The sequence below is a fragment of the Talpa occidentalis genome, unplaced genomic scaffold (assembly GCF_014898055.3).
Source record: "Talpa occidentalis isolate TD23 unplaced genomic scaffold, MPIMG_talOcc4v2.1 talOcc4.15, whole genome shotgun sequence".
Classification (NCBI taxonomy): domain Eukaryota; kingdom Metazoa; phylum Chordata; class Mammalia; order Eulipotyphla; family Talpidae; genus Talpa; species Talpa occidentalis.
In genome coordinates, this window is record NW_023601543.1 from 86,016,371 (window position 1) to 86,043,677 (window position 27,307).

The following is a 27,307-nucleotide window of genomic DNA, read 5'->3' on the forward strand; positions in this document are numbered from 1 at the left end:
TGTGGAGGCCCGCTCGCTCCAGCCCTGTCGGTGGTCCAGGGAACGAGGAGTCAGAAGCTGTGTGTGCCAGGCAGTGAGTGCCTCCCTCACAGTGGGCGTGCACTTACTACGTGGCCTTCCTGTGCCCAGGAGGTGCGCCTCGATGCCCCATCTAGGAGATGAAACTGATTCAAGAGACCAAGAAGCTGACCCAAGGACTGACCATTAATTCTGCTCAGCTGAGGGAGAAACACAGCTACGGATGCCAAGCTCCCTCTTGTAATAAACACAAAACCCCCAGCAACGAGGGGCCGAGAGCCTGGCGGCACCAGCTCCGAGGTCTGAGCTCCTGTCTGCTGGCGGGTTCGAATGCTACCGGCCTGGCTCGCCGGGCTTGTCTACAAGGAAACCTGTCTGGTTTCATGGCTGTTGTGCTGAAGCCAAGACAAGCACAGAATAAAAAACAGTTACCAGCTGTAAGAAACCAAAACAAGAAAACAGATCAACGGCGACGTCCCAGCCGCGGGATTACCTTTTCAAAATCGGAAGCTGACGTGTCCTGGTCCACGTTTCCATCATCAGGGACAAAGCCATCCCCCAGCACCCAGCCTTTGTGCCCTCCAAGTGTGCCACACGGGCAAGGAGGCCCAGAAGCAGCTGGCGGGAAGCTCCAGGCCTAACTATATAGTCACAAAGTGACTCTGAGAAAACAGCGAATCTTCTGGAAGGCAGACCCCAACCGCAGAGCACAGGCTCTGAGGCAACACAGATGTCACCAAGGTGAATCTCTGCAGAAGGATCAAGTGGGACGTGAGGGGGGAGAGCCACTAAATTTCCAAAAGCACCCTAAAACACCCACACAGCAGAGAAAATGAATGAAATGCTGCTGCTGAATCTCAAAAAGGTAAACAGGAATGTTTGATTTCTCGATCTGGGTGGCAAGTGACACAGTTGTGTTTATCCAGATGTTCTAGTCACTTTTCTCAATGCGAGTTACACCTCATTACAGATACACGTAGTACCCAATACACACACACACACACACACACACACACACACACACTCTCTCTCTCTCTCACGCACACAGATAATACGTAAGTATAACATACATATTATGTGTAAATATAACCAAGACAGAAATAGAGGGGGCCTACTTTTCAGAGAAATAAAGCAGCAATGAAATTCAGGGCACATGGAGCAGCACCCTAGAGAGGGTGTGCCTTGTGCAGCCATGGGCCTGCCATCAGCCACCGCCCTCTCTGCTGGCTGGACAACCCAAGGGCCCTGGGGTCAGGACGAGCGGGGACAGGAGGGCAGCAGGCCTGGCACACAGGGTCACAGCACTTCCAGGCCGGTGGCCCCCCACCACGTGGTGGAAAGGAGGGTGTCAGAAAAGGGCAAAGTGGAAGCACCAGGAGCAAACTCCAGCCCTCTTTCTAGCCCCGCCCCAGGACAAAGCCCCCCTCCACCCAGCAAGGCGTTAGGGAAGGGGGGCGGGCGGGCACCATCGCACAGGAGCCAGGGCCGCCTTCACCCTGCAGGGGATGCGAGCTGGCATTCCTGAGACCAGGCGCTGGGGTGGCTTTCTTCTGGACACCAAAGGACCAGACTGAGACCTGCTGGCTTCCCCGACTTCTTACTGCAGGGGCAGGAGGGGACGGCGGTCCTCTGAACGCCCTGCATCCTTAGCAGCTCTGCCCCGTGATTAGGCACCGGTCTGACTCCAGGATGGAGGAGGAAAGGACCTGGACTCACGGAGCAACCCAAGTTGATGACGCGTGGCCCAAAGTGAGCCTTTTTGGGGACCCCAGGACAGGCGTGTGTCTGTCTGCAGTGGAAAATGCATCAGAGATCACTCAAAACCCTGCACGCACCGTGAGCGTTTAAGTAAAGGCGTGCTGGTCATCAGTAAGTCGCTCAGGAGGTCACGAGGGACACGTAGCCAGCAGCGGAAGGCGGGACTCGCAGGAAGTCATAAATAAGGGGGTTTCAGCAGCCTGTGACTACAGCCGTTTCTCCCCACAAAGCAGCAGCGGCCACTCTTCTGCCAGCTTGTGTCCCGTAAGCATCATCTCCTCCATCCTTTGCATAGTCCACCTGTCCTTCTAACGGGTCAAGGCAAAGAAAATTCACGATAAACCACGTTTATTAAAGAGGCACCACCCTGCGCAGACACACACCCAGGCAGCCTCAGGGTATGTGGGCAGAGATTTCACACCATGGCCCCTACATGGTCTCTGCACACAGAAGGCATCTGGAGCGAGGGCTAGACGGCCCCAGCAAGGAAAGAGAGATTCTGCGGACAGAGCCCGCTGTAATGCCACCGGCTAGGCCGCACACTGCAAGGTGGCGGGGGTGGGCAGACAGGGGGGCGGCCTATCTGGCACATACTGGGAATCAGCAGTAAAAAGAGGTCATTTCACCACCACCTGCAGTATCTTCTACCCGGTCGACTCCTTGCTCCCTTCCAAGGCACCCAAGGTGGCCCGAGTCACAAAGCCCACAGCGTCCGTGTGTGGCCACAAGCCAGCGGGAGAATGCAGCACACCCAGGCATCTGCGCTGCCCAGCAGCTGGCGCGCAAGAAAACAGCTGCACTGAGCACCAGACAGCGCTGACACCAGGAAGGAAGATCTGGAGAATTTTAAAATCGGAAAAAGCAAAAAGGGAAACCTTTCCCTCTTCAAGTAACCCTGGTTGGAAAAGCCAGGCTGTACACAACATTTGCTGCTTTCCTGTAAACAAGTCTTCACGACAGAAGTTTTGCATTACACGGAAGTATGGGGCGAGGGCTCACCCGTATTCCACAGCCCGAGACCAAGCGCCTGGCATGGCGATGGGCTCTCTGCGCTTCGCCCTCCCTGGTCACCCACGCGAGTCTACAGTCGACGATTCCCGGAAGCCCCGAGAACACAGCTGCCGTGCTAGACCAGCCCACTGCTCCGCATAATGTGATCGAGTTCGGAGTCGGTTTTCACTCGCAACCGTGGAAAGAGCAGCAGCAGTAGCAGATCTGAGCCCCAAGGCTCACGTTTTGTTTGCCAAGCTGCACTGACAGGAACTTGGGATAGGAAGACCTGGAGTGGGGAGCGCAACTCACAATATGTCCTGAGTAAACACTTCCCCTGAGAGCAGAGACATTCTTTTAGCTTTTAGGCGACATAGTGTGGCAAGAGGGCTTAAAAATGAGGCACTGAGGTAGAGATGTGCAGGTCTGGGGGTCTGGGGCTCTCTTCAGATGCACGCTGCCCCTGTAATCCCTGAAACCTGCCCGCCTCCTCTCGCTGGGGATAACAGGAGGGCCTCAGAGACTGAGGGTGGTAGGAAACAGGTCTTCTCAGGGCTGGGAATGCCAAGTCCGGGTTTAAGTCAGGGGCCGTGGCATCCGAAGTCAACAGCTGGATGGGGAGGGGCAAGGCCGCCTCTCCCCGGCTGCAGAAGCCCCCTTCCCCAGAGCCTTCACACTCGCCAGCCTCTCCCCGCTGGCTCTCCTTGAACTACCCCAACACTTGGGCTCAGACACTAAAGCAACAGAAACACTCACCAGCATCTAACTCACAGCCTGCTCGTGCGATTCGGGGAATGAGCTGCTGGCCCACAGGCAACCTGGCGGTGCATTCTGAGTGAAAGCTGGGGGGCTGCTGTCGGACCCGTGTCCGCAATGCTCCAGACAACATACACCGGCCCAGAGGGGTCACAAGCGGCTCGGTGCTGGACAGGGTGGGAGCACGGGGACCCTTGCGGGGTGGTGCCCACTGACCGCGCTGATTGTGGCTATGGTGTCAGGGGCACAGCACAGATCAAACCCTCCCCATGCCACTCCCCAGGTCCTTCCTCTGAAGTTTCTCTCAAAGCTCTCCAAGGAGGCCCGGGGCAGGCAGCAGGGTCTGAGGCTCCAAGGCCAGGGGGCTGGGAGCATCCAGCTGCAGGATGCAAAGATTCACTCTCCACCTGGGAGCTGCTTCCTGGAGGGGCAAGGGGCGGTGGCAGCTCCCAACTCCCAGGACAAGCCAGATTACCGAGCAAGGTTTGCTTTATGGCAGGATTCCAGACCAGGTAAGGAAGTGTCAGTGACGAGAGAAGGTCACCAGTCACTGGCACAGACTGTGCCCCAACCACAGGTGACCAGCAGGGACCGCCCCTCTCCAGCCACCGCCTTGCCATGGAAACGGGGGGGGGGGGCAGGTTCCCACATGACATACATACACCAATTAGGCAGTGACAGAGGCCATTAGTGTCCCGTGCCACCTGAAAGCGCTCACTGTGGCTGTCTCCACGCCAGGAGCCACCTGGTGAAATGTCAGTCAGTTTCAGTCGGGAAGAGGATCAGTCACCCGCTGCCATTTTATTGCATCCCTGGCAGAGAGGGCCGGGGCTGCAGGGCCCAGGACAGAGCAGAGGCTGGTTCTGGAGGAAGCGCCCTGATCACCATCTGTGTGTTTCCAAACAAAAGCTCGGCCTGCAGGGACGGCTGCGTTCAGCTCTCCTACTTAAAGCTTCTCGATTCCTTCCTTTCGGCTCCCTTACTTAACTCCGGTCTCTGCAGGGCTTAGGTTTATGCTGGGACTTGCTGTAAATTTTCAGGAAGGAGAGGACCCACTGGGATGAGCTGCTCCCCGTTCTAGATGCTTACAGATGACTCACTCCTCCCTTGGCGGTCAAGCCTCACCTGCGTCACGGCTCCCGTGCGGAACGTGGGCCACCGTGCAGTACACCAGCCCGAACTGGCCTCACTGCCTGGGGGCGGGGGCAGGAAGCCAATTCCAGCCAGCTCATCCCCACCTTCCTCAGTGCCCTTACTCCCCAAGGAGTGCCTGGACTCCCCAACTCTGGCTCTCTGACAAAATGGGACGCTCATTGCCCAGAGCCTGATGTATTTCATGGAGACAGCGTCACCGGCTGTTTGCCCAGAGGACCGCGCGTGAGGCCTCGGGAAGGCACCCCACAGGGTTGGGGCCAGGGAAACTGGCACACCGGGGGCGCGTGATGGAGGATGGGGACACGAGGGCCACACGGTGGCACAGGCCCGACCACCTGGGCCAGCCGCACTTCGCGAGCAGAGCAAAGCGACGCCGGGCGAGGAAAGCTGTCTGGGGCCTAGCCCACTGCAGACACCCTGGAAACAGCGCTTTTTTCTAAGTTCGCTGCACATTCCACACCTCCGGGAGGGCAAGACGGGGCATGCGCTCATTGGATGGTAAGAAAAACGACGTGGAGAATTCCATGCCTCTGACAACCTCTCACTCGGCTGTCAGCTCGATGAAGCTGGGGATTTTTCTCCACGTTACAAGAATTTAGAGTTGCTTCCTGAGGTCAGAGAGAGAAGACATGAAACACATTTTTCAAATAGTTGGTTTATTAGATTTCCCCAGCAATCCTGTGACATACATCTATATTTATATAATTTTTAAAATCCTGCTTGCAAGGGGTAGAACTGCACTTCCAAGGGCTTATCTGGCTTGTCTGTCCCCCCCGCCACAGGCACAGAGCCTGGTCGCCGCCCCAGGGACCCTGCCGACCGAGGGCAGTCTGGCCATGCCACGGAACAGCATGTGCAGGGAGAGCAAGGGAGCACCGACGCCCCACTACAAGTGGGTGCACGCTGAAAAGGGCACATGTGTGCGGCCCAGAAGAGGCAACTTCACCGAGACGGAAAGGAGCCTGGGTGCGGCCCAGGGGCTGGGGTGCGAGCAGGGAGTGAAGGCTGAGTGGGGACAGAGAATCTTTTTGGGATGATAGAAACATTCTAGAACTGGATGGTGGTGATGGAGACGCAACTCTGAGTGAAAACTTACTGACCTGGGGGCCTCCCTGGTGGCTCAAGGGGTCAAGCGTCAGAACTATGGAGCTATCGGCAGCCTCTGCAACACGAGTTTGATCCCCGGCCAGGGAGCTGCCCACAGGGCACAGGAGACATCTCCTGACTCACGCTGTTCCCCTCAGCAATGGATTTCAGTCAATCTGCCTGTTCTGTTCCCCGCTGTCTCTGGTGAATCATCTCACCCCCTGCACCTCTGGGCTACACCTCAGCTCTTAGGCGCATTAATAAATAAAATAGGGCCTCCCTAGTGGCGCAAGGGGTTAAGACGAAACCTATGAAGCTGTCTGCAGCCTCCACAGCTTGAGTTCAAGAATTTGATTCCCCGCCCGCCAGTGAGCAACCCACATGGCGCAGCAGACCTCTCCTGTCTCGCCCGCTGCTCCCCTCAGCAGTGTACTTCGGTCAGTCTGCCTGTTCTGTTCCCTGCTCTGTCTCTGGTGGATCCTCTCACCTCCCCCAACACTTATGGGCTGTACCCCAGCTCTTGTATACATAAATAAATATTTAAAAAAATTTTTTTTAATTCAATTAGTTTAAAAAGAAGACAAAATTCCACTATCAACTTGTATTAAAAAATAAATAAAATAAATCTTTAAAAAAAGAAAGAGAAAGAAAACTCATTGACCTGACACTTAGGATGGGTGAGTTTTTTGATTTGTTTTGTTTTAAAGAATTACTTATTTATGCACACAAGAGCTGGGGTACAGGCCAGAGATGCGGGAGGTGAGAGGATCCACCAGAGACAGAGTGGGGAACAGAACAGGCAGACTGACTGAAATCCACTGCTGAGGGGAGCAGCGGGTGAGACAGGAGAGGTCTGCTGCGCCATGTGGGTTGCTCCCTGGCCGGCTAGGGATGGAATTCCTGCTGCAGAAGCTGCGGATTGCTTCATAGTGTGGTGCTTAACCCCTTGTGCCACCAGGGAGGCCCAGGATGGGTGAGTTTTTGAATATGGAAACTATCCCTCTGCATCCTATGCTAAGATCAAGGGCAGGGAGGCGGAGGCAGCAGGAAAGGAACAGAGGGCAGCCAGAGGGAGCAGCAGCAGCTGGAACAGGAGCTGGCAGAGGGAGGGGCTGCCTTCAGAGCTTCTAGCTCCGCCCTGCTGCACCCATCTAGATGTCAAGCAATACAGAGGGTCTACAGAGTCCAGAAATGAGGCTGTGAGCTAAGATTTCCCAGGCCCCTTTGACAGACGAGGACACCGAGGTTGCCGGCAGTGACATCTTTTACCCGAGGTCACCCGTCTAGAAAGAGCAAGAGTGAGCCTCACTGCACGCGCCTGCGCTACAAAGCAGGCGGCCCTCGGCTGGGGATGCTGCCAGCTTGCTCCTTCTGCCCCCTGCCCCCCGGGCTCCCCCAGATCACAGCGCCAGGACAGGGGACCGGCACAAAGGCCTGAGTGAGCACAGGTCCCCAGCAGGGCTGTCCTTGCTCAACACCAAGGTCCCGGACTCTGGCTCCTCCAGGAACCTGAATTCGGGTGCTTTTCCCCCAAACAGCCGCCCAGGCTCTACCACGCAGGCCGCTGGGCAGACCTGCTCCTAAACCCAAATTCACAGAGCACCCGCCTGGCTTGTGCTGAAAGCCACAAAGCCAGCCTTTCCTCAGGGCACGACTGGACTAGGTACTAACGCCAGCTTCCATCTCACCTTGCCTTGGCCGCCCAGCTAGGAGGGCAGGATGTAAGGACGTGTCCTAAAATCCAGCACGGCTGAATGTTTTGCTAAGTGCCAGTCTGCATTTCTAATGCTCTTGTGCCCTTAGCCTAGCGAGGCTCAAGCCAGAGAGAGGGGTGGGGAGGGGAAATCACTTGCCACACACACACAGGAGCATACACACAACCCACCCCTGCTTCCTAGGGGCTGCCGGTCCCCCAAGCAACCACAAAGCACAGTTACATCCCTGCAGTCACCTGTCAGAAGAGGCAGCAGGGCCTTAGAGTCAAGTTTCCTGACTCGCCAGCTGTGGAATGAGAGGCCTGGGTCACCATATTTACAGTAAATGTTGCTGCATCTCTTCCCCCCAATCAGTGAACCTTTCAAGGTGCAACACAGCACCCCCTACTTTCCATAACAATAAACAGTTCTCTGGAGAGCTGTAATCAAGCAGGATTAAGAGATGACCTTGGCAGGCCCAGGAGGACATACCGCAGCATATCTGCTAATGGAGCCACCCCAATGCCAGGTGCTAGGGAAGTTCCAGAACAATCCTGCGCAAGGCTGAAGTGGCCGGTGGAGCTCGGTGCCAACATGGCCCAGGGCAAGTCCCCTTCCCCCCACTCGCCACAGCAGCTACTGGGCTGGGGATGCACAGCCGACTGCTCAGCACCTCTGTCCCGGGTTCCCTCTTCCTCCCGGGGAATGCCAGTTTTAACTCTACTCAATGAGGCGCCAGCGTGGTTGTGAGTAAACCATCCACGACCCCTGGGGTGGCAGGATAGGTAGTCCCCAACAAGACAGGGTAGTAGGTTCTTCTGGGGGCACCCGAGACCACCACGCTCTCGTGCCCAGTCTCCGCTCTCCTCCAGCGCTTCCAGCCCTCACTGCCCTCCTGCCCGCCGCTCTGTGGTCTTCCTCCCACACCCTCCTGCTGGAGCTGCAGATCTAGCACCTTTGGGAGCAGCTTCCCTACCAACTGGACCTCAGTTCTTTTTTTTTTTTTTTTTAAGATTTTATTTATTTATTTATACGAGCACTGGGTATAGTCAGAAGCGCGGGAGGGTGAGAGAATTCACCAGAGCCAGAGCGGGGAGCAGGACTGAAGTACACTGCTGAGGGGAGCAGCAGGCGCAGCAGGAGAGGTCTGCACGCCATGTGGGACCCTCGCCCTGTGGCCGGGGATTGAACCGGCGCTAGAGAGGCTGCAGGCAGCTTCGCAGCCCAGTGCTCAACCGCTGCACCACCGGGGAGGCCCTGGACCTCAGTTCTTGACCCCCCCTTCCCGACATCTCCTGACCATCTTCAGTGGCAAAAAAGAGTTTGTTTGTTTGTTTGTTTGTTTGTTTTTAAGATGTATTTTTATTTACTGATGCATACAAGAGCTGGGGTACAGACCAGAGCTGGGGAGGGGTGAGATGACTCACCAGAGACAGAGCGGGGAACACAACAGGCAGATCCACGGAAACACACTGCTGAGGGGAGCAGCGGGGAGACAGGAGAGGTCTGCTGTGCCATGTGGGTAGCTCTCTGGCGGGGATCGAACTCATGCTGCAGTAGCTGGTGGGAGCTTCGCAGTGCTGAGACTTAACCCCTGCGCCAGCGGGGAGGCCCAGAAGAGACAGATTTCAGAGGTGGCACAGGCCACCGCACTATTAATCACTGCAAAGCCTTTAACAGTAAGTCCACCACCCAGAGGGGACAGAGTGCGAGCAGAAAGCACAAGGAAACTACAAGAAGGTGGGGGGGGGGGCTGCAGGCACCCAGAAACAAGAATGGCCAAATGCAATGCACAGGAAAGGTGCCCCAAGGGACTGAATGTACAGATAGGGGACGAGAGATCAACTGGGGGGGAGACAAGAGGGGACACCCCACAGAGGAGGCTGAAGAAGCAGGGGCCAGTCGTCACACGGGACGAAGGTGAAAGTGAGGATGGCCCTCCAGAAGAGTGCAAGGATGGAGACCGGCTTTGCAACCCAGCCAGGAAAAGTGTGTTACAGAGGGTTTTAAACAAACAGTAAATTCTTTTCTGAAGTGGCTTCTAGTCCATCCTCACAGCAACGCAACGTCTCGACGTGATCTGGAAGGCCACCTGGCGCCCTCCGCCGCCGTCGGCCCAATCCCTGCTCCTTACAAGCCAGCGTCTGCAGTTAAAGGCAGGCAGGCTGAGGGGGCCGCAGTGGGGGTGCCAGCACACAGGATTTTAAATGAGAGGCGGGATCTGCACCCACATTTACCAGTTTACAGCCTCAGACCAGCGGCTGCGGGTGTTTACACTGCAGCCGGCTCTCTTATAAATAGGAATAATCTTCCCTAAGGAAGAGCTGTGGGAGGATTAAACAGGATAATTTGTATCCTCCGCTTGGCAGTGAATTTGCTCTGTAACAGAGAGAGGCTCACTGGGGAGACGATATATACACGGGCGTTGTCCCGGACCCACGCCTGGGAGGAGGCTCCGGGCAAAAACCTGACCACCATTTCGGGAAATCTGAAAAGCAAATGTTGCCTATCCTAAAAAGAAACAAACTATCAAGCCATGAAAATCCAAGAAGGAATCTGAAGCACCTGTGACAAGTTGAAAGCTGTCAAGTTGGATTTCAACTCGCCAGGACCTTCTGGAAAGGACCAAACTATGGAGACAGCAGAAGGAGCAGTAGCTAGGGGTGGGGAGGGACAGATGGTTGGGGGGGCAGAGGACTTTTAGGGCAGTGGAAACATCCTATAATGATGTCATAAAGAGGGACACAGATCATTAACACATTGATCGAATTTGTCACCCACAAGCACGAACCCTAGAAAAATTGTGGACTTTGGGTGATGTGTCAATGTGGGTTCTTGCTTGGTTACGAAGGTGCCCTCTCAGTGAGCGATGCTGATGACAGGAGGCTGGGGGTGGGGGGCAGGTGGGTACGTGGGCAATCTCTGCCCTCCTCTCAATTTTTGACTGTAAACCCAAAACTGGGCCTCCCTGGTGGCACAAGGGGTTAAGCACCGCACTGTGAAGCAATCCGCAGCCTCTGCAGCACGAGTTCAATCCCTGGCCTGCCAGGGAGCAACCCGCATGGCGCAGCAGACCTCTCCTGCCTCGCCCGCTGCTCCCCTCAGCAGCGTGTTTCAGTCATTCCGCCTGTTCTGCTCCCTGCTCTGTCTCTGGTGAGTCCTCTCACCCCCACACCTCTGGCCTGTACCCCAGCTCTTGTATGCATAAATAAATAAATCTTTTTTTTAAAAAAGGGTAAAAACAAAAACAAATGTTACTGTATGATTTCACATCACCATCCACGAAATCTCTAATTAAAAAAAATCAGACAATAAAGAGACACCAAGGAAATAAGTCTGTCTGTTTTGCATAAGTCTCTGAGTGCCCGGGCTAGAATGACTGTTTTTTAATCAATAGCCACTGCCACCGTCTACCATGACTCTTAGGCTGTGTCATTTACACCGTTCCTACAGCTTTCAAGGAGCCAGCCCCAAACAGAACTTCCGTTAGCTCAGTTAGATGCTGTCCTGCCTCACGCCAGCCGTGTGACCTCAGGGAGTGCCCGGCTGCCCACCCAAGGCATTGTGGGCAGGCCTGAGTGACCAGGGCCATCTCTGACCATTTCCTGAGTCCCTAAAATGTGTAAGGGGCCGGCCAGCGTGGCGGGTCGGTGACCTCAGGGCAGGCTGGCCTGGGCTGTCCACTCAGGGGAAGCTGGAGCCTGGCAAAGGTGCAGAAGACCGAAGTCAAGGCAGAATGGACTGGAGAGCGTGGAGTGCTCCGGAGGTTCCCGGCCAACCCGCAGGCTCAGTCCCTCGCCCCTGCAGGGTCTCCGGCAGCTCCTCACGCCTCACCGAAAGGCGCACTCCCCGCGTAGCGCAGGCCCAGCCTGGGACCAGGCAGAGGTGAATGCTTCGGAGCTCCCCTCAACACAGGAAGAGGTGGCGGGCGGAGGAGCCCGACTCCCCGAAATGCCAGCTTGTTCATTGTCTCGACCCCAGCTGAGCCCGTGGGAAGCGAGCCCTCTCCACTTTGTGGGGACCGAAAAAGCTTTCAAAACTAAAACGAAGATTTCCTGCTGCCACGGGGTTACTTGCACAAACGATGCCGTCTGGAAACAAGGGCGGATCCCACAGGGTGGCTCCCCTGGGGAGGCAGCCGGGGCGGCTGCGGGGCGAGCAGCCCTGCGAAGGCGGAGGCTTGAAGCGCTCTCCTGGCGATTTTTCCTCTTCAAGAGCAGTCACTGCTCTTCTTCCATGCTGGGCGGCAACGGGATTTTTTTTTAACCTCGATTTTCCAGGGAGTCCTTTAAAGCTGTTCCAAACCCACAAGCTTTCTATTTTGATCTTTAGGGGTCTCTTCCGCACGCCCCCGGCATGAGAAAAGCTGGCTTCCCTCCAGGACAACCTTCACCTGCTCCCCGGAGCTGCCAACGAGACAGTGCCCCAAGGAAGGGAGGCGGCCTCGGTCCTTTGTCCTTTCCGGAAGGCACGCCCCTCCCCAATGCCCAGAAGTTGAAGAGGAGGGGTCCCTGGAGGGTCACTCCGGCTCTCCACAGGAGACTTCTGGAATGTTTGGCTTGGAGCGTCTCTCAAGCTCTCACCAGGTTCCGAGCCCTAATAGAGCGTCTGGGAGTGGGAAACAGCCGCCCTCGCCGGCCCAGCCCAACGAGGTCCTGCCCAGTTCGAAAGGGCAGAATTCCTGAGCGGGGACCACGGCGGCATGGCGGGCTGTGGACGGGCTCACTGGCACCCCGATACCCAGAGCGCTCTGCTGCTGGCCGCACTGTCGCGGGCCCGGGCTCTGGATGCGGGGAGCTCGCTGAAAAGGTCTCCTGTGACTCCTCTTGCCCAACGCAGCACTCCCGGGCAGGGGCAGGATGAGCGGAAGAATTCGAGGCTCTCGCTTCCAGGCTCCCGCGTGCCCCTCCTCGCACGCCCAGTCCATGGTCTTCAAACACCGAAGCGGCCGAATGAAAAAGACTGGGGGGTGGGGGGGGGGAATCTGGATTGTCCTAACCTCACCCGCCTACAACCTCACTGCTGCTCTCCAGCGGCGTCTGAGGCAGGCTTCCGGGCTTGCCCCAGAAGCCAAACAGCAAAAACGGCTCCGCACGCACCCGCCGTCTTCCTGCGAGGACGCGACTCCGTGTCCGCGAGCGGAAGGCGCGACGACACAACGAAGCTGCGATGGAAGGTGACGATTCAGGTAGAAGCTCCCGGTGATAAAGAACAGCCAGGAATAGGTGAACACAAAACACTAAGGTGATGTGTCCGATGACGTGACATTGTCATTCTAGAGCGCACTCGGCGTGGTTCCACACCCAAAATGGTTGTTCACCTGCGCAGAATCAGGCGATTCATCTGCTGTGTTGAGGCTTCGTGGTGACGACTTTTCCCGCCGGGCTCCCGCGGGGGACAGAAGCACCGGGGTGACCGTAAACGCTGCTCCCGGAACTGGGTTCCCAAACGGCAGACCCCTCCGCCCAGGGCCGTTTAATATTCACTCTCTCCCCACAGGCTGAACTTCAAAATCGCCCTCTGTTGAGCAGCGGTCATTTCTCCGCGTGGCCTGTCCTCCCTCACACAGACCCACTCCCAACTGAGGGTGGTGACGGGACCGCTGAGGCACCAGCCGTCTCGCCACTTCTCAATGCCACTGACCTATCACGTCTAGTCCCCACCAGGGATTGCTGGCTGAATGGTTTTTAAAGGAAAGACTGTAATCTTCCCTTTCAGAGAAGCCCAACCCGCACCTCTCCTGCGTGTCTGCGAGTACCTGACTTTGACTCATGATGATTCACAAAAAGAGAAACCTCAAGTCAAAGTGACTCACATGGTTTATCGAGACAGCTATTCTCAAAGGCTCTTTCCAACCAATAGCTTCCTCTCCTCTTACAGTTAGGGCAGAGTGAAGACAGAGTCTTAGGGACGAAGCCAGCCAAATGTCGGTGGGGTCCCCAGGGGGAGGACAGAAGCCCATGGGGAGGTGCCCCAGCACACCTGCGCCGTCCACATGGCCCCGGTGAGCGCACGGAGGCAGCACCAGCCCATCTCCCCAACGCACCGGGACAATGGCAGGGCCAGGTGAGCCCTGGGTGCACCTGTTCCCTCCATGGAGCTTTCTGGAGGCGGGACTCTCATCCTTGACTTCCATCCACCTGGTGGGATGGGTTGCAATGAGCAACACCTGCAGAGAGGCGGCTGCAGCAACCTTCAGCCAGTGCCCCAGGGCCCGCCACCCAGGGAGATCTCTGCTCCTGCTCCCAGGCTTCCTGTTCCTCCATACCCCCTGCACCCATCTGCCCTGTGCTGGCAGAGTGATCCCTGCCACCGCCTGCTTCAAGACTTTCCAGGGCTGCCAGGGCCTGGCAGCAAGGCCTGGACTCCTGCCAGCTCCCCTCATCACCGCCTCTGGGTCTAACCTGCGGCCCCCAGCCAAGAGGCCTGAACTGTCAGGTGTGTTTCTCTCTCAGGCCGTCTGCCCGTGGGTGGGCCCCAGCGCCAACAAAGGGGACTTCCGGAAGTGCAGCACCGGCCACCAGGGAGGAGTCGGCGCAGTCTCCCTCCTCTCCGCTCTCGCCCGCTCTTTCCGGCTTTGCCATTCAATAAGACTGAGCATCACCCCCAAGCTGTTCCATAAAGCAAAGAAGCAACATGACCGGGCCCTCTTACGGAGGCGAGTGAGACCCGGCAGGAGTACGTGGGGCCCCAGTTTGAGATGGTGTAAGGGCAGGAACGGGCACAGTGCAGGTTTTCTGATCCCATGCAGACCGGGTAAAGGAGGAGTCAGAGTCCTCAGTGGTTTTGCAGGTCTTTTATTTGGGGTTCACCAGGCATATGGCAGGCAGGGGTGCTGGCTGGGGGACTGGGAGGCTGGCAGGCCTCCCAGCCCCCAGCAAGTCTTCACTCTATCTGGGCTCTCTGGCGTTCTCTGCTTCTGCTTCGGCTTCTCCTTCAGGTTCTGCTGCTGCTGGCTGGGTTGCTAGCGTCCCCCCGTGACGCCGCCCTTAAAAGCACAGTCTTAGCTCAGCTGAATCCCATCTACCTATGCCCACACCCTACTCCAGGTGCCCGCCATCAGGCATGCATTCAGGACAAGGATCCATCATCTATCCTGATGGCGGAAGGGCAGAAAAGCCTGATATTTTCTTTACCCTACAGTCCACCCCCTCAGGGTTTTCTGCCATACAGTCTATACATACATATACAATTTTCTAAGCAAACAAACAATGCAGCCATGGCCCACAAAAGCAAATACATCAAATATAACAAAATACAATATAACAAAATACAACAGAACACAAATAAGTCCAGGCAGGGCACCAACCAAGTGCAAAAGACAATTATTGGTACCAGCAGATGAGCCACCAAATCTGCTGCCGAAGGCACTGCTCATACGAGGGAGGGGAACACTCAGGCATCTACTATAACACGCTAGGAGCCGTCAGGCTTCCTGGCCTTCTCTGGCTGTAGTCTCGGCTACAAGCCACACACAGCATCCACCCCCAGGATGCACTAGCTCTGGGATTGGCAATTTTATTCTGTTGGGGGTAATCACCAACCCTCAGGGTTTCTGTCTGCAGTCGCTCCAACACTCGGCCTTCATGGCCACCCATGCGACTCACAGACCCCTGCACTCAAGCCAACCCACTGCACAATCACATGGGTAGGGGATCCAAACTCTGCATTCGGCTTGGGCTCCACCCCAAGCCACATTCCCCACCCGTCCCCCAAGGACAGGTTCCTCAGCTCCTCACCCTCGCTCAAGAATGAGCAGGGCATCACCCACAGGTGATTTTACGAGACTCACAGTTCTTCAGCATACCCAGGCTGCTTAACAGCCGCTCAGGGCTTCTCAACTTATCATCAGTACCAGCTTTTGCTTTCTCAGTTGGCTTTTCTCCTCCACCTGGCCACTGGGCATACACAGGCTGCTTTTGGCCATCTAGGCCCACTGGCCACCCCCAGATTCTCAAAAAATAAACATAACCTGCTAAGGTCCTCCGCCTTCTGGCAGGATTGTCAGTCCAAAATCATCAGTTCATCAGTCTATCAGTCCATTGGCCTCTCCCTGCTTCAGCAATGGCCTGCTGCCTCAGGGGTCATTGGCTGGTCCTTTCCGGTGTCGTTGGCTGGTCCTATCCGGTGTCGTTGGCTGGTCCTTTCCAGTGTCGTTGGCTGGTCCTTTCGGGCGTCTCCTTCACGCCAGGTCTCATCCTGTAGCTCGTGGACGTATCCATCTTCTATACCGCCATGGTGCCTCCAGCGTCGTCACAGGCAAAGTCTGTTCTCCTTAGTCCCTCCAGGTCTTCGGAGGGCTCCAATACCCGTCTGCATGGATCCTGCCGACTACGCCAATTGTAAGGGCAGGAATGGGCACAGTGCAGGTTTTCTGATCCCATGCAGACCGGGTAAAGGAGGAGTCAGAGTCCTCAGTGGTTTTGCAGGTCTTTTATTTGGGGTTCACCAGGCATATGGCAGGCAGGGGTGCTGGCTGGGGGACTGGGAGGCTGGCAGGCCTCCCAGCCCCCAGCAAGTCTTCACTCTATCTGGGCTCTCTGGCGTTCTCTGCTTCTGCTTCGGCTTCTCCTTCAGGTTCTGCTGCTGCTGGCTGGGTTGCTAGCGTCCCCCCGTGACGCCGCCCTTAAAAGCACAGTCTTAGCTCAGCTGAATCCCATCTACCTATGCCCACACCCTACTCCAGGTGCCCGCCATCAGGCATGCATTCAGGACAAGGATCCATCATCTATCCTGATGGCGGAAGGGCAGAAAAGCCTGATATTTTCTTTACCCTACAGATGGTATGTGAAGGTCATTTTAACAACATACAAGAGGGCCTTGGCGGACGTTATTTCACTCAACATCCCTTCCTTAGACTGTTGGGGGTGCGGGGGGAGCCCGACTGACATCGAGCTGCTTTCGTTAGTCATTTTTGTGAAGCGGCAGTTTCCAGGAACCTAGCAACCTTAGGTGAGGTCTTTCTGTATTTAGGGTATTGAACCCAACGGAACCAAACTATTCTCATTTGAACATGTAACAACAAAACGAAATGATTGTTAGTTATCGATAGCTTACACCCTTTACTTTCAGACTAAGTCCAAAACCCAGTGACTCTTTTCACTCCCAATACGCCTCGGCTGGGGCTGGCCAAACTTCGGGGCTCAGTGGCCAGCGCCCAGCCCATCGGGCAGGACAGGACAGGACAGAAGGACTAATAGAGGTGGGAGGCTGAGGAGGGACGGGTGGGAGGTAAAGGATAATGCTCCTGCCCCCACCCCCCTGCAGCAGCAGGGACTCGAGACAGGGAGGGCGACACAGAGCCGTCTAGAGGCAAGTTGGAGACACGGTCAGTCGGCAGCCAGCGGTCATGGCGACAGGACAGGGGAATGAGGCAGCAGCAGCCAACCCGAGAAACTCCAGCTCTTGAGGACCTGGGAGCAGGTGCTCGCGGCAGGCCCAGGGAAAGCCGGGGAGAGCACTGGGAAGGTGGTGACACAGCCAGCTTGGCATCCAGAGGATGCTGTGTTTGTGGGCCGCTGCAGGGCCTGACAGGAGAGGAGTCTCCATGCCACTGTAGTGCAACCCGGGCACGTGAAGCCTCCAGAGGGGAGGAGGGAAGGACTTGCGGAGAAATCAGCACTGCGTCAGGGCCTGCCAGAGTCCCCGGGGCCTTCTGTGAACGCCACGGAGGCGGGAAGGAGTGGTCACGGGTGCAAGCTCTCGGCGGGCGGCAGCAGCGTGGAAACGCTCAGGCCAAGTTCCTGCCTGGGGCACACGCACGGGCATCCTCCGTGACCAGCGGAAAAGGGAAAGTTTACCTTTGTGGGTAAAAGTTCACACTGCACAAGTGGCACAAGGTTCCAATTGCTTTTCTTCAAAACACTGGCCACTGGACTCGGGGCAGGAAGCGGCGGACAGGCCCACAGCCCCGCCGGCAGCCCCAGCGCGGTGGGTCCTGTGCGAGCTCCAGGGTGAAATCAATACACAATAAACAGGAGTCCAGCAGCGGACTATCTTGTCAGCCCAGAGGTTTCCTTTCCAGACTCTCATTCACGATTCAGGGCATCGAAACTTGGGAGAAATTAAAAGAAAAGCTGCAGAGGCCCAAAGAACCACAGATTTTTTAAGGCCGACATATTGGACTGATGTGAGAAGTGTGCAGTTGCTCAGGAGCTGGGGGTTTCTTACATGCTTGCCCAGGAAAAGCTGAATCACAAAACTCAACATAATTCCACAATAACAAAATAGGTCTTTCTTAAAATTCCAATGGCAATCGCGTGCGCGCGCACACACACAGAGCTTACTTTGAGTTACCATGTGAAGCCAAAGATTGTCAAAACGTAATCCTGAAGGAATTATCTTCAGTTAACTAACACTTGGTTCGACACGGCACGCGGGGAGAATCCCCAGGTGGAGGGGGTGGCCGATGTAGCTGTACTACCAGAAACTGTATGTTTGGAGCTTCTGATCAATTATCTCATTTATTTTCAATTTTTGAAAATGGCTTTAATGTTTCTGCAGTCAGAAAAAAGATCACCCTGCTTACAAATTTACAAGCATATCTATAATTAGTACAGATAAATATCACGTGTTTACAAATTTACAAACACCACAATTAACGCAGACGCAGCCTTTTGTCGGCTTCAGCACTGCAAACCGCAGGCAGGGGTGCACCTCGCCCTCTGCTGAGAGTTGGGGAGGCTGCCCATCCACAGATTCTGGGTCCCTGGCTTCAAAAGTGCTTGAACTTCTCCCCCAGCTCCTGCAATAGAAGCAGCGCTTCTCTTTCCAGCGCCCCGAACCCTAGGCCTCAGGTCCCCCCCAACCTCACCTCCCTCCTGGACCACATTTCATTTACACTGCACTAGTCTTTCTCTCCCCTTTGCTGGCCCAACTCAGGTGTCTGTATTCCATTCCCTAGGGGGGAAACGGTCTGCCCTGCAAGATGATACTTAATTAATCTGATAAAGGCAGCCCGGTGAATGGGGATTTAATGTACAGCCCTGCCAGGCAACGTCTGGCTAGAAGGAACAGGAGAAAGGGCCATCCCCACATCACAGCAGCTGCTCACACGCCCACCTGCCTCTTCCCAGGGCAGCCCCACCAGAGGGCTAATCACCTGGCCGGGGCTCTCCAGCCTCGCCCACCTCTCCATAGCTCCCGGGCAGTCATCTGCAGGGAGGGGAAGGCAAAGTAGGCTGGGCTGGAAATTAAATTATCAGCTGAGAGAAAGACCAAGGTGGAAAGAAGCCCAGGGGGCAGGCGGGCATCCTTGTATGGAATGGGGTGTGTGGAGGCCAAGCTCTGTATCAACACCCAGCACGAAGCAAACAACCATGCCTTCCTGTGTGCTCGTGAAGCAAAAGTACCTTCAGTCCCGGAAGCTTTTGATTTCGCTCCCGTTTCACTTGCTGGCAGTCTAACTCGCCGCGAGTAATTCAAGACCTGAGCGATGGCCAGATGCGACAGACAGGCTTATTTCTCGCCCGTGGCGGGCAGCTCCCTCGTCCCCAGCTGCCCAGGGCCTGCTGCACTCCAGGCCGTCGGGGGAGGCAGGGCAGCTGGCAGGCCTGGCAGCCGTCCCACCTGCGTGGGGCGGGGCGGAAGCGTCACCTGGCCCCGGCTGTCTGCAGGGGAGGTGGGAAGTGTAGTCAAGCGGGGAGTCTGGAAGGTGAGGAGACATGGCCACGCCCGCGGGCCAGCTGGACTCCAGAGGGCAAAGCCGCAAAGAGCTCGCGCCTGCCGTGCTGCGGAGGGCCAGCCTCACCTTTAATGCTGCTTTCTCTTCCCCAACTGCTTCCAGAAAATCCTGTTCTCTTGGCTAGCCCACTGAGGGGAGAGAGCTAGCCTTTGCTGCTATTCTGTAAAGAGGAAACACTATGATTCAAAATAATAGTTTTGGTGGAAAGAAACATTTGCCTGTAGTGAGCTGTCAATAGATCAAGTAGCACATCGGGGCTGGACACGAGACACTTTCCTTCAAATTCCTACTCAACAGTGACAGGGGGTCACTTTGTTCCCCAAAAGGCAGTGGGCAACGTCTGGAGACATTTGCTTGGCAAAACCAGGGTAGAGGGAGCTTCTGCACGCGTGGGCAGAGAACGGGGAAGCCGCTGACCGTCGCAGACGCCCAGCACAACAGCATCCAGGATAAGTATTCGGCCCCGAACGGCAAGAGCGTTAAGGCCAAAAACGCTCCCTCCAACCAAAATGATGATGTGACTTTGGGAGTGTGGGGGCCCAAGAAGTGGGCCTGCGTAGTGGACGGAAGGAGGGGCGTGGGAAAAAGGCTAAGTCCCAGGCTTCCCTTGTGGGAAGTCAACAGCCACCCTCACAAGGACCGAGCCAAGCGGCAACGATACACAGTACAAGGAAAGGACAAATAAACTGGCTAAAAAGTGTCCGCGCTTGTCCCTGGGGAAGGAGGCAGCCGGGCGGGAGGTAGTGCTGTGATAACAGGCCCCCAAGCACTATTTGATTATGTCAACTGCCTGAGAACCACTTTGATAAAAAGAAAAACAAACCTCAAAAAGACACACTAACACTTTGTCCCTTTGCTTCCCGGGAAAAGTGACCCAGCCGAGTTGCCTTTAATGGACTCAGGGTTCTGCTGACTTTCACAATTTGCCTTTGATCTGAAAGCCTCAGTCACCTGGGGCCAGGAGAAGCCGCCCTCCACCCTGCCTAGACCCCCACCATGCCGAGCCACCCAGGGCACCTCACAGCAACATCATGTCCCCAGGGCTGACAGACAGCCAGGTCCTCACAGGGGAGGAGGGGTCTCTTTTGCTGGGCTTCGCTGAATATCCTGCCTCTGGGTTCAACCAAATACATTTAATCTGATTATTATTTCTTAATGATTCCCTCCAGTTCCTCTACCAAGACAGGCACTGGGAGGCGAGCCTTCCCCACCCCGCTGCCACGCCAGGCTCGTCTCCTGGAGCTCAGCGCACATGCTTCCCCCAACAAGGTAAGAGGAGAGCTGTTCTTCCAGCACGTTCCCTCTCCACAGCAGACACTAGCAATATTTTATAGAGGCCAAAGAGAGCAGCGGGCAAGCTCACACTTTCCAGGCCCTTCGTGTGGACAGCATGTTGGCTAGCGTTGGTAGGAAGAGCCCCCAGGAACTGCAGAATGTCTCCTCTCAGTGACCCCCACTCCTGACCCCAGCGTCTAAGAGTAGAGGAAGTGAGACCTGAAGAAGTCCACTCCGGCGCCTTCCTGGTGGTGCAAGGGGTTAATAAGACGCAGCACGATGAAGCTATTTGCAGCCACTACAGCATGAGTTCGATCCCCAGCCAGGGAGCTGACTCATATGGCGCAGCAGACCTTTCCTGACTCACCGCTGCTTCCCTCAGCAGTGGAGAGGTAGTAGATCCGCCTGTTCTGCTCCCCACTCTGTCTGCTGAATCCTCTCACCACCCGCCCCAGCACCTCTGGCCTGCACCCCAGCCATTGTGTGCATAAATAAATCTTTTTAAAAAAAAAAAAAAAGAAAGAAAAGTCCACTCAGCCTGGAGGCCCTGATGTGGTCCTGGGGCCTGTGTGCACGGCGCCCTGGTGAGCAGGCAGGCTCCGGGGCCTGCACATCCTCCAGTCCACGTTTGTTTGCCGGCAGACACAAGACAACTCCGGCAGGAAGACAGCTTCAAAATGCTTTCCAAAGAGGAAAACCAGTCCTTTCTAAGCAAGGAGCCCACATTCTTGGGCTAGGAAATAGAAAGCTGAGTTATGAAATACCAGCTCGTTATGACAAGGTGAAAACGGCAGCTTTTATGAGTCTTTCATTATCATACGCAGCGACGCTACCTCTCCAGCAAACCAGTTTTCCTTTTTCTCCCCCAAAAGATGAATGTTGGGACATGTCAAGAAATACTTATAACTGAAACAGGAAGGCCAGATTCCCTCGTGTTCCATGCAAGAAGGATGCACAAGTTGAGTTTACAGGTTTTTATACCATAGAAGCCTCTGGATTTATAGAGGTGAGTCAAACCAAATTAATGTCTAAAAGAGAAAGAATCCTCCACCCGTTGAACCTCAAAGCTCCAGCTACCTGACCTGGAGGCAGAACTTTAGGCTCCTTGCCTGATTTCCACCCCCACACCCAAAACACCTCCGGAGGAGGGGGAGGAGGAGAGGTCGGCAGGGCCGGGGAGGGGCAGGCTGGGACAGGGCCACGAAGACCTGCTTGAATGCCAGCTGGCAAGGCGGGCCTACCAATTGAAAGGGGCTTTCAGCACAGGAAGAAAACGCACCACCCCCTCCCTTTCTAACCATACTATTAATTCTTAAATATAAATGAGTCTTTAGAATCACTCTCGTTGGAACTGCTGCTGACCTCAGAGAGCGGCTGGGGTGCCACCCTCCAGGGAGTGGTGGCTGCAGCACCCCAGGGCACCCAGGTTTCCAGAGGCCCAGTCCTTCACCCCCCACCCCAGGTATTTCCATCAGACCCCCGGGCAGTTCCTTGGAGCCAGAGGAACTGACGGCATCCAGCTGAAACACAGCAGAGGGCAAGGTCTGCACCCACACCTGGACCCCGCCTTCCCTACCCTCCGCTGATCCGACGGCGCCTGCCTCCAAACCTTTGCCGGTAACTGACAGGGAACCCGCTCCTGGGGACAAACAGGACATCAGGAGGTGTCCTGGCCCTGCTCAGCCATGACCATGACTCAGCACAGCCCCTTTCAAAGCCCCATCGGGTGCCTGGTGTCTCCAGCCCCAAGCCCAGCAAGGGCCAGCCTGTGCGGAGCCACCAGGAGAGCTGGCTGACCGCCGCCACCGCTGCCTGGGGGCATCTGCCAGCAGGCAGCGCACCCTCCCCCACCCCGGACCCCAGCCCCTTCCACCCAGCAGCATTCAAACTGCAATGGAAGGTTAAGGGCTGTGTCTCCTGCAGCGAAATCCTGTGCCCATCTCAAGTGCCTGGGAGAGTGAGTCAGGCTGGTCATCCCAAGCCAAGCTCTCTGCCCCTCCCCAGATGGGTCAACTCCCCAAAAACAATCTGAACATGTTGAGGGTCCCCAAGGAGTCACCCCTGGGACTAGACCATGTCATCTCTGGGGTTTCTGGCAAAGGCTCTGGCAGTCTTCAAGGAGGGGCTGTCAGCAGTGGTGACAAGCAGGGGCTGGGGCTTCATTCCTTCCCTCCTGCCACCAGCATTCTTGAGGCCGCAGGGGGCCTGCTGACACTGAGCTGCTGGCCCGGAACCCCAACCTCCTTTCTGGAATTCTAGCCCTTCCGGTGGCAGGTTAGAAGTCAGGTCCTTCCTGGACCCCCACTGAAGCTGCCCATTGCTAACTCCACCGGGAAAGGAAGGCACAGAAACCAAAACTCGCCTGCAACACACTTTGTGCCGGCCCAAGACACCCGCCTCAAGCACGGGCTAGGGAATGGCCGCAGCTCAAAGGCGCTTCAGCTTCCTAGAGCAAGGCCCGGCATTTCTGCCCCGTCTCCCTGTCTCCGCCAGCAGCAGGGAAAAAAAGGATATTCATGGGCTTTTCACTGCTCCGGCCACAGGTCGGTGGAAACAGACAGTCAGTGGGCTCCACACGGCACTCTGAGTTCCAGGAGGGCACGTTGGGAAGTGGACACCCCTCACTGCAAACCAGACCCAGACAGGAGCTGGCCCGACCCTGCGGCCTCCCTGACTGCCCAGCACACACCACTCAGGAGTTCCGGCTTCCATTTCCTTTTTCCAGCTCCCAAAATGCAGATGAAGTGAGTATTTGTTTGAGTTTTGCTATGTAAATACAGCCCATTATTGGGGTCAGCAGCGGGAAGAGAAGAGCCCTCCGGACAAGCACTGGCAAAGGGAGAGGCGTGGGGGGGGGGGCAGGCACACCCCCTGAAAGGCCAGGATCTTCAAAAAGAATTAAGCATGCATTTCCCAATCTAAAGCTAATTTTCAATGCTTTCAAAGTAAACGTGACACAGTGAACCTCACAAGATGATTCACCACTTGTGATGTGGCTCCTGTGGGGACATTTGACAGAGTCTGGCAACAATTTCTTTTTGCTGTTGTCACACCAGCAGTGGGGGGTACCAATGGGTGGGGGCGGGGGCGCTGCTGAACATCCTGTAGTGCACAGGATAGCCCCCACCACAAAGAATGTTCCAGCTCAGAATATCTACAGAACCCAGGTTGGAAAAACCCTCACAATGTGACCAAGTTCTCGAAAGTGACACCACAGGGCTTCCAGACAAGAGCAGATGGCACCGCCGGAGGAGGGACATTTCTGGTCAGGATCTCAGGACCTTCCTGTGATTGCCAGATCTGTGGCCTCAGGGCACAGCATTTAACCTCCCTTGGCCTTAGCTTTTCATCTATAAAATTGGTCATTAAAACGTCTCCATCTGGGGCCTCCCAGGTGGCGCAGCGGTTGAGCGCTGGGTTGCGAAGCTGCCCGCCGTCTCTGCGGCGTCGGTTCGATCCCCGGCTGCTCCCCGGCCACCAGAGGAGGGTCCCACATGGCGCGCAGACCTCTCCTGCCGCCCGCTGCTCCCCTCAGCAGTGTGCTTCGGTCCTTCTGCCTGCTCTGCTCCCCGCTCTGGCTCTGGTGAATTCTCTCACCCTCCCACGCTTCTGACTGTACCCAGTGCTTGTATAAACAAACACAAACAAAAAAATAAAACAAAAAAAAAAAAAAAACATGTTTAAAAAAAAAATATATTTAAAAAAAAAAAAAAAAAAAAAACGTCTCCATCTGAAGATGGGGATAGAACCAATCTCGTTCTGGGCACCCCTTCCAGTTCTAAGATGTGCCTTCATTCTATAAAGAGTGTGTCCTTGGGCCTCCCTGATGGCACAAGGGGTTAAGTCTCAGTGCTATCAAGCTATTGCCAGCCACCGCAGCATGAATGAGTTCAATCCCCAACCAGTGAGCTGACCCACATGGCGCAGCAGACCTCACCTGTCTCGCCCGCTGCTCCCCTCAGCAGTGTATTTCAGTAGATCTGCCTGTTCTGTTCCCCATTCTGTCTCTGATGAATTCTCTCACCGCCCCCCCCCCTTTCTGGCTTAAACCCCAGCTCTGGTATGCATAAATAAATCTTTAAAAAAAAAAAAAGTGTGTTCTCTCTCACAAGCCACTCCCAAATCAGATTCTAGTGAACAGAAAATGAGTTGCAGAATATCCTGGGGTGCTAATATGTAAAGAGTTGATTACAAAAAAAAAAAAAACCACCAAAACCCTGCTAGCACAATTATTATTGAATGAGTCCTGCAGATATTTCAGTAACTACTGAGAAAGGAAAATTCAGAACTTGAATTAATCCAAATTCTGCTGGTGGAATGACCCCATGCCCCACCCCCAGTCTTCAGCTTCTTCCTACTCGTTAAGCAGTGGTCAGAGGGCACGGATTCCTGCATCCTCTGCTCGTAATGGTTCACTAGCAGCTGTTGGATGCCAGGCAGGTATAGCAGGTGACTTAATTCATAGGAAAAGACAGGTGAGGGCAGCCGACATCAGGCAACACACCGTGTGCTTAAAGAGTGCCTGTGAGTCTGCACAAGCACACCCCCGTGCACGCGCGCATACACCTGTGCACAGACATACACACTTGTGCACAGACATACACACCTATGCATGCACACACACCAGTGCACGGACACACACCTGTGCATGCGCACACACCTGTGCAGGGACATACACACCCATGCGCGCACACACCTGTGCATGCACACACACGTGCATGGAAATGCAGCCTGTGAGTCCCAAGTGGCCCTGGCCCTCCCCGTCCCAGCCAAAGAAAGCACAAGTTGTAGTCAACTCAGGGCATCCACGAGGACTAAGCACAGTTCAAGGGGGTACGGCCGAGCAGCTCAGAGACAAGGCACAGGCACTAGTCTCTGCCACAGCAGACTGTCCTTCAGGAGGTGTAATCTGAGCAGCTGCATGAGGGTAGCTGTAAGCACGTACACACACATGTACACACACACTCACTCATTCTGTACCAGCCTGGCCACCAAAACTTCTCCAACACACCCTCAGCAACTGCAGGGAGGGCCAAAAAAGCCAAATCAAGAGAGCAAACTGCCTCCCGTGGACACTTCTGGGTGTGTGGACAAGGGTGAACGTGCAGTTTCCTGTGAACACATGGAGTGTTTTAGAACTGAGGGCACCTGGAGGAAGGAGGATGTGTTCTGGGGTTCCTTTCTGCAACTTCTGGTAAAATAACAGCGTTTTAGCGTTCAAAGTGACTTCCAACTTTCTTACACTGGGTCAGGCCCAAAAGCAAGATTTCACCTTAAAGGATGTTTTACTTATTCCATCTGCTAAAAAAAAAAAAAAAAAAAAGTCTAAAACCTAGGCTGACGGTATGGCTTTTTTATTTTTAAAGAAACACATGAAATATTCACGGTCTGAGTAGTTATCTGATATTTTTTTAACTTGGACCATCAGAAATGCCTGGTAAGACCTTGACTGACAAGGCACAGGCTAACGCGCTTAAAGATGCACCTACGCGGGCAGGTGCTCTCCCTGGGCAAGGTGAGACCCTGGACCTTCTATCTTCTCAAACCATCCAACTGGGGGACACTGTCACAGTGACAGCCTCTTCTCCAGCTCCACATGACTCCAGCGCGCATGGAAACAAACCTCCCCTCTAGTTTTATAACTAGCAAAATGAGAGGCAAGCACAGAAGTATAGTGTCTCCTGGGCTATATGAATAATAAAGCCGCCCAGTTTCCCAAACCCACTACCAGCTGGGCAGGGCAGAGTCACATTACTCGTAGCTGCTGTGGGGGAACAGGGAAGCAGGGAGAACTAGTAAGTCACCTTCAAATGCTTGTGGTGGCCATGAATTCTTACATTTTAAAGGGAACTTTGTCCCGAGCAATGGCCCCGGCCCAACCCTTCCCAGAGAGACTGACCGATAGATCCTCTGACCAGAAGAAACAGGACAATTGGGTCGTTGTTTATTTTTACAGGTTCAGCTGGTAGACTTCAAAATGGATTTTGTGTTTTGAGAGAAGAGAATTCCTAATTGTAAAGCAGTCCCCCCGCCCAATACACAAGCAAAACACATTCTTTATGAGACATACTAATGATTTCCTACTATCGGCACCTAAATTCCACTTTTATCAAGGGCGCTGAGAAGTTTCTGCAGTTTTTTGTTTTGTTTTGTTTTGTTTTAAGCAGGTATCCAGAGCGCAGCAGATCCTGGGCTGGGAGCCGAAAGTCAGTAAATATTGATGGGCTGATGGGGATCAGAAGCCGGGCTGGCGGCAGCTCCTAGTCTGGCTTTCCCAGCGATAAGGGGTGCAGGTCCAAGGGATGCAGAAGCCGGACCCAGCGAGGCACTCGCCGGTGGGGTGGGGTTCCGTGCACCCCCCGCACACGGGAATGTTCGCCGACCTCTGCGCGGCGCCACAGGTGCAGGCGGTCGCCGGCGAGGCCCGGGTGACAGGGGACGCACCAGGCCCCTTCCCGGCGGGGGAGGAGAGGGGACCCGGAACAGGAGCCATTTAAACCCTGCGCGGAGCTGGGAGTCCGCGGGGCCGGGGGCGCGGCGGAGCGCCCGGGTGTCTCCGGGCCGCGCACCCACGCGTGTCTCCGGGCCCACGTCCCGCAGGTGCCCCGGGCGGACGCGCGCCGGGGGCCGGGGGCGCGATCGGGCCGCCCCCTCCCGCGCGCCCGGCCCGACGACCCCCCGCCCGAGACCGCCCCCGGCTGTCACCGCGCGGCCCCGGCCGCCCTACCTTGGTGATGACCAGCGGCTCGCCGTGCTCGCGGCCGCCCTTCAGGGTGAAGCCCCACGGGGCGCCGCCGCTCAGCTGCACCTCCACCAGGCGCCCGCCGTCGGCCGCCCGGCTCTCGGCCTCCGCCAGGCGCTCGGGCCGCGCGCGGGGCTCGGCGCCCTCCAT

General features: G+C 55.6%; 1 protein-coding gene across 1 annotated transcript in view; it reads right to left on the reverse strand.

Annotated features, from left to right (window-relative positions):
• Positions 1 to 27,307, reverse strand: part of SHROOM2 (shroom family member 2) — an 81,354-nt gene extending 54,047 nt beyond the window's left edge. Inside the window, exon 1 of the mRNA XM_037511709.1 lies at positions 27,143 to 27,307. Within this exon, the coding sequence (XP_037367606.1) occupies positions 27,143 to 27,307 (165 nt within the window). The remainder of the gene's footprint in view (positions 1 to 27,142) is intronic.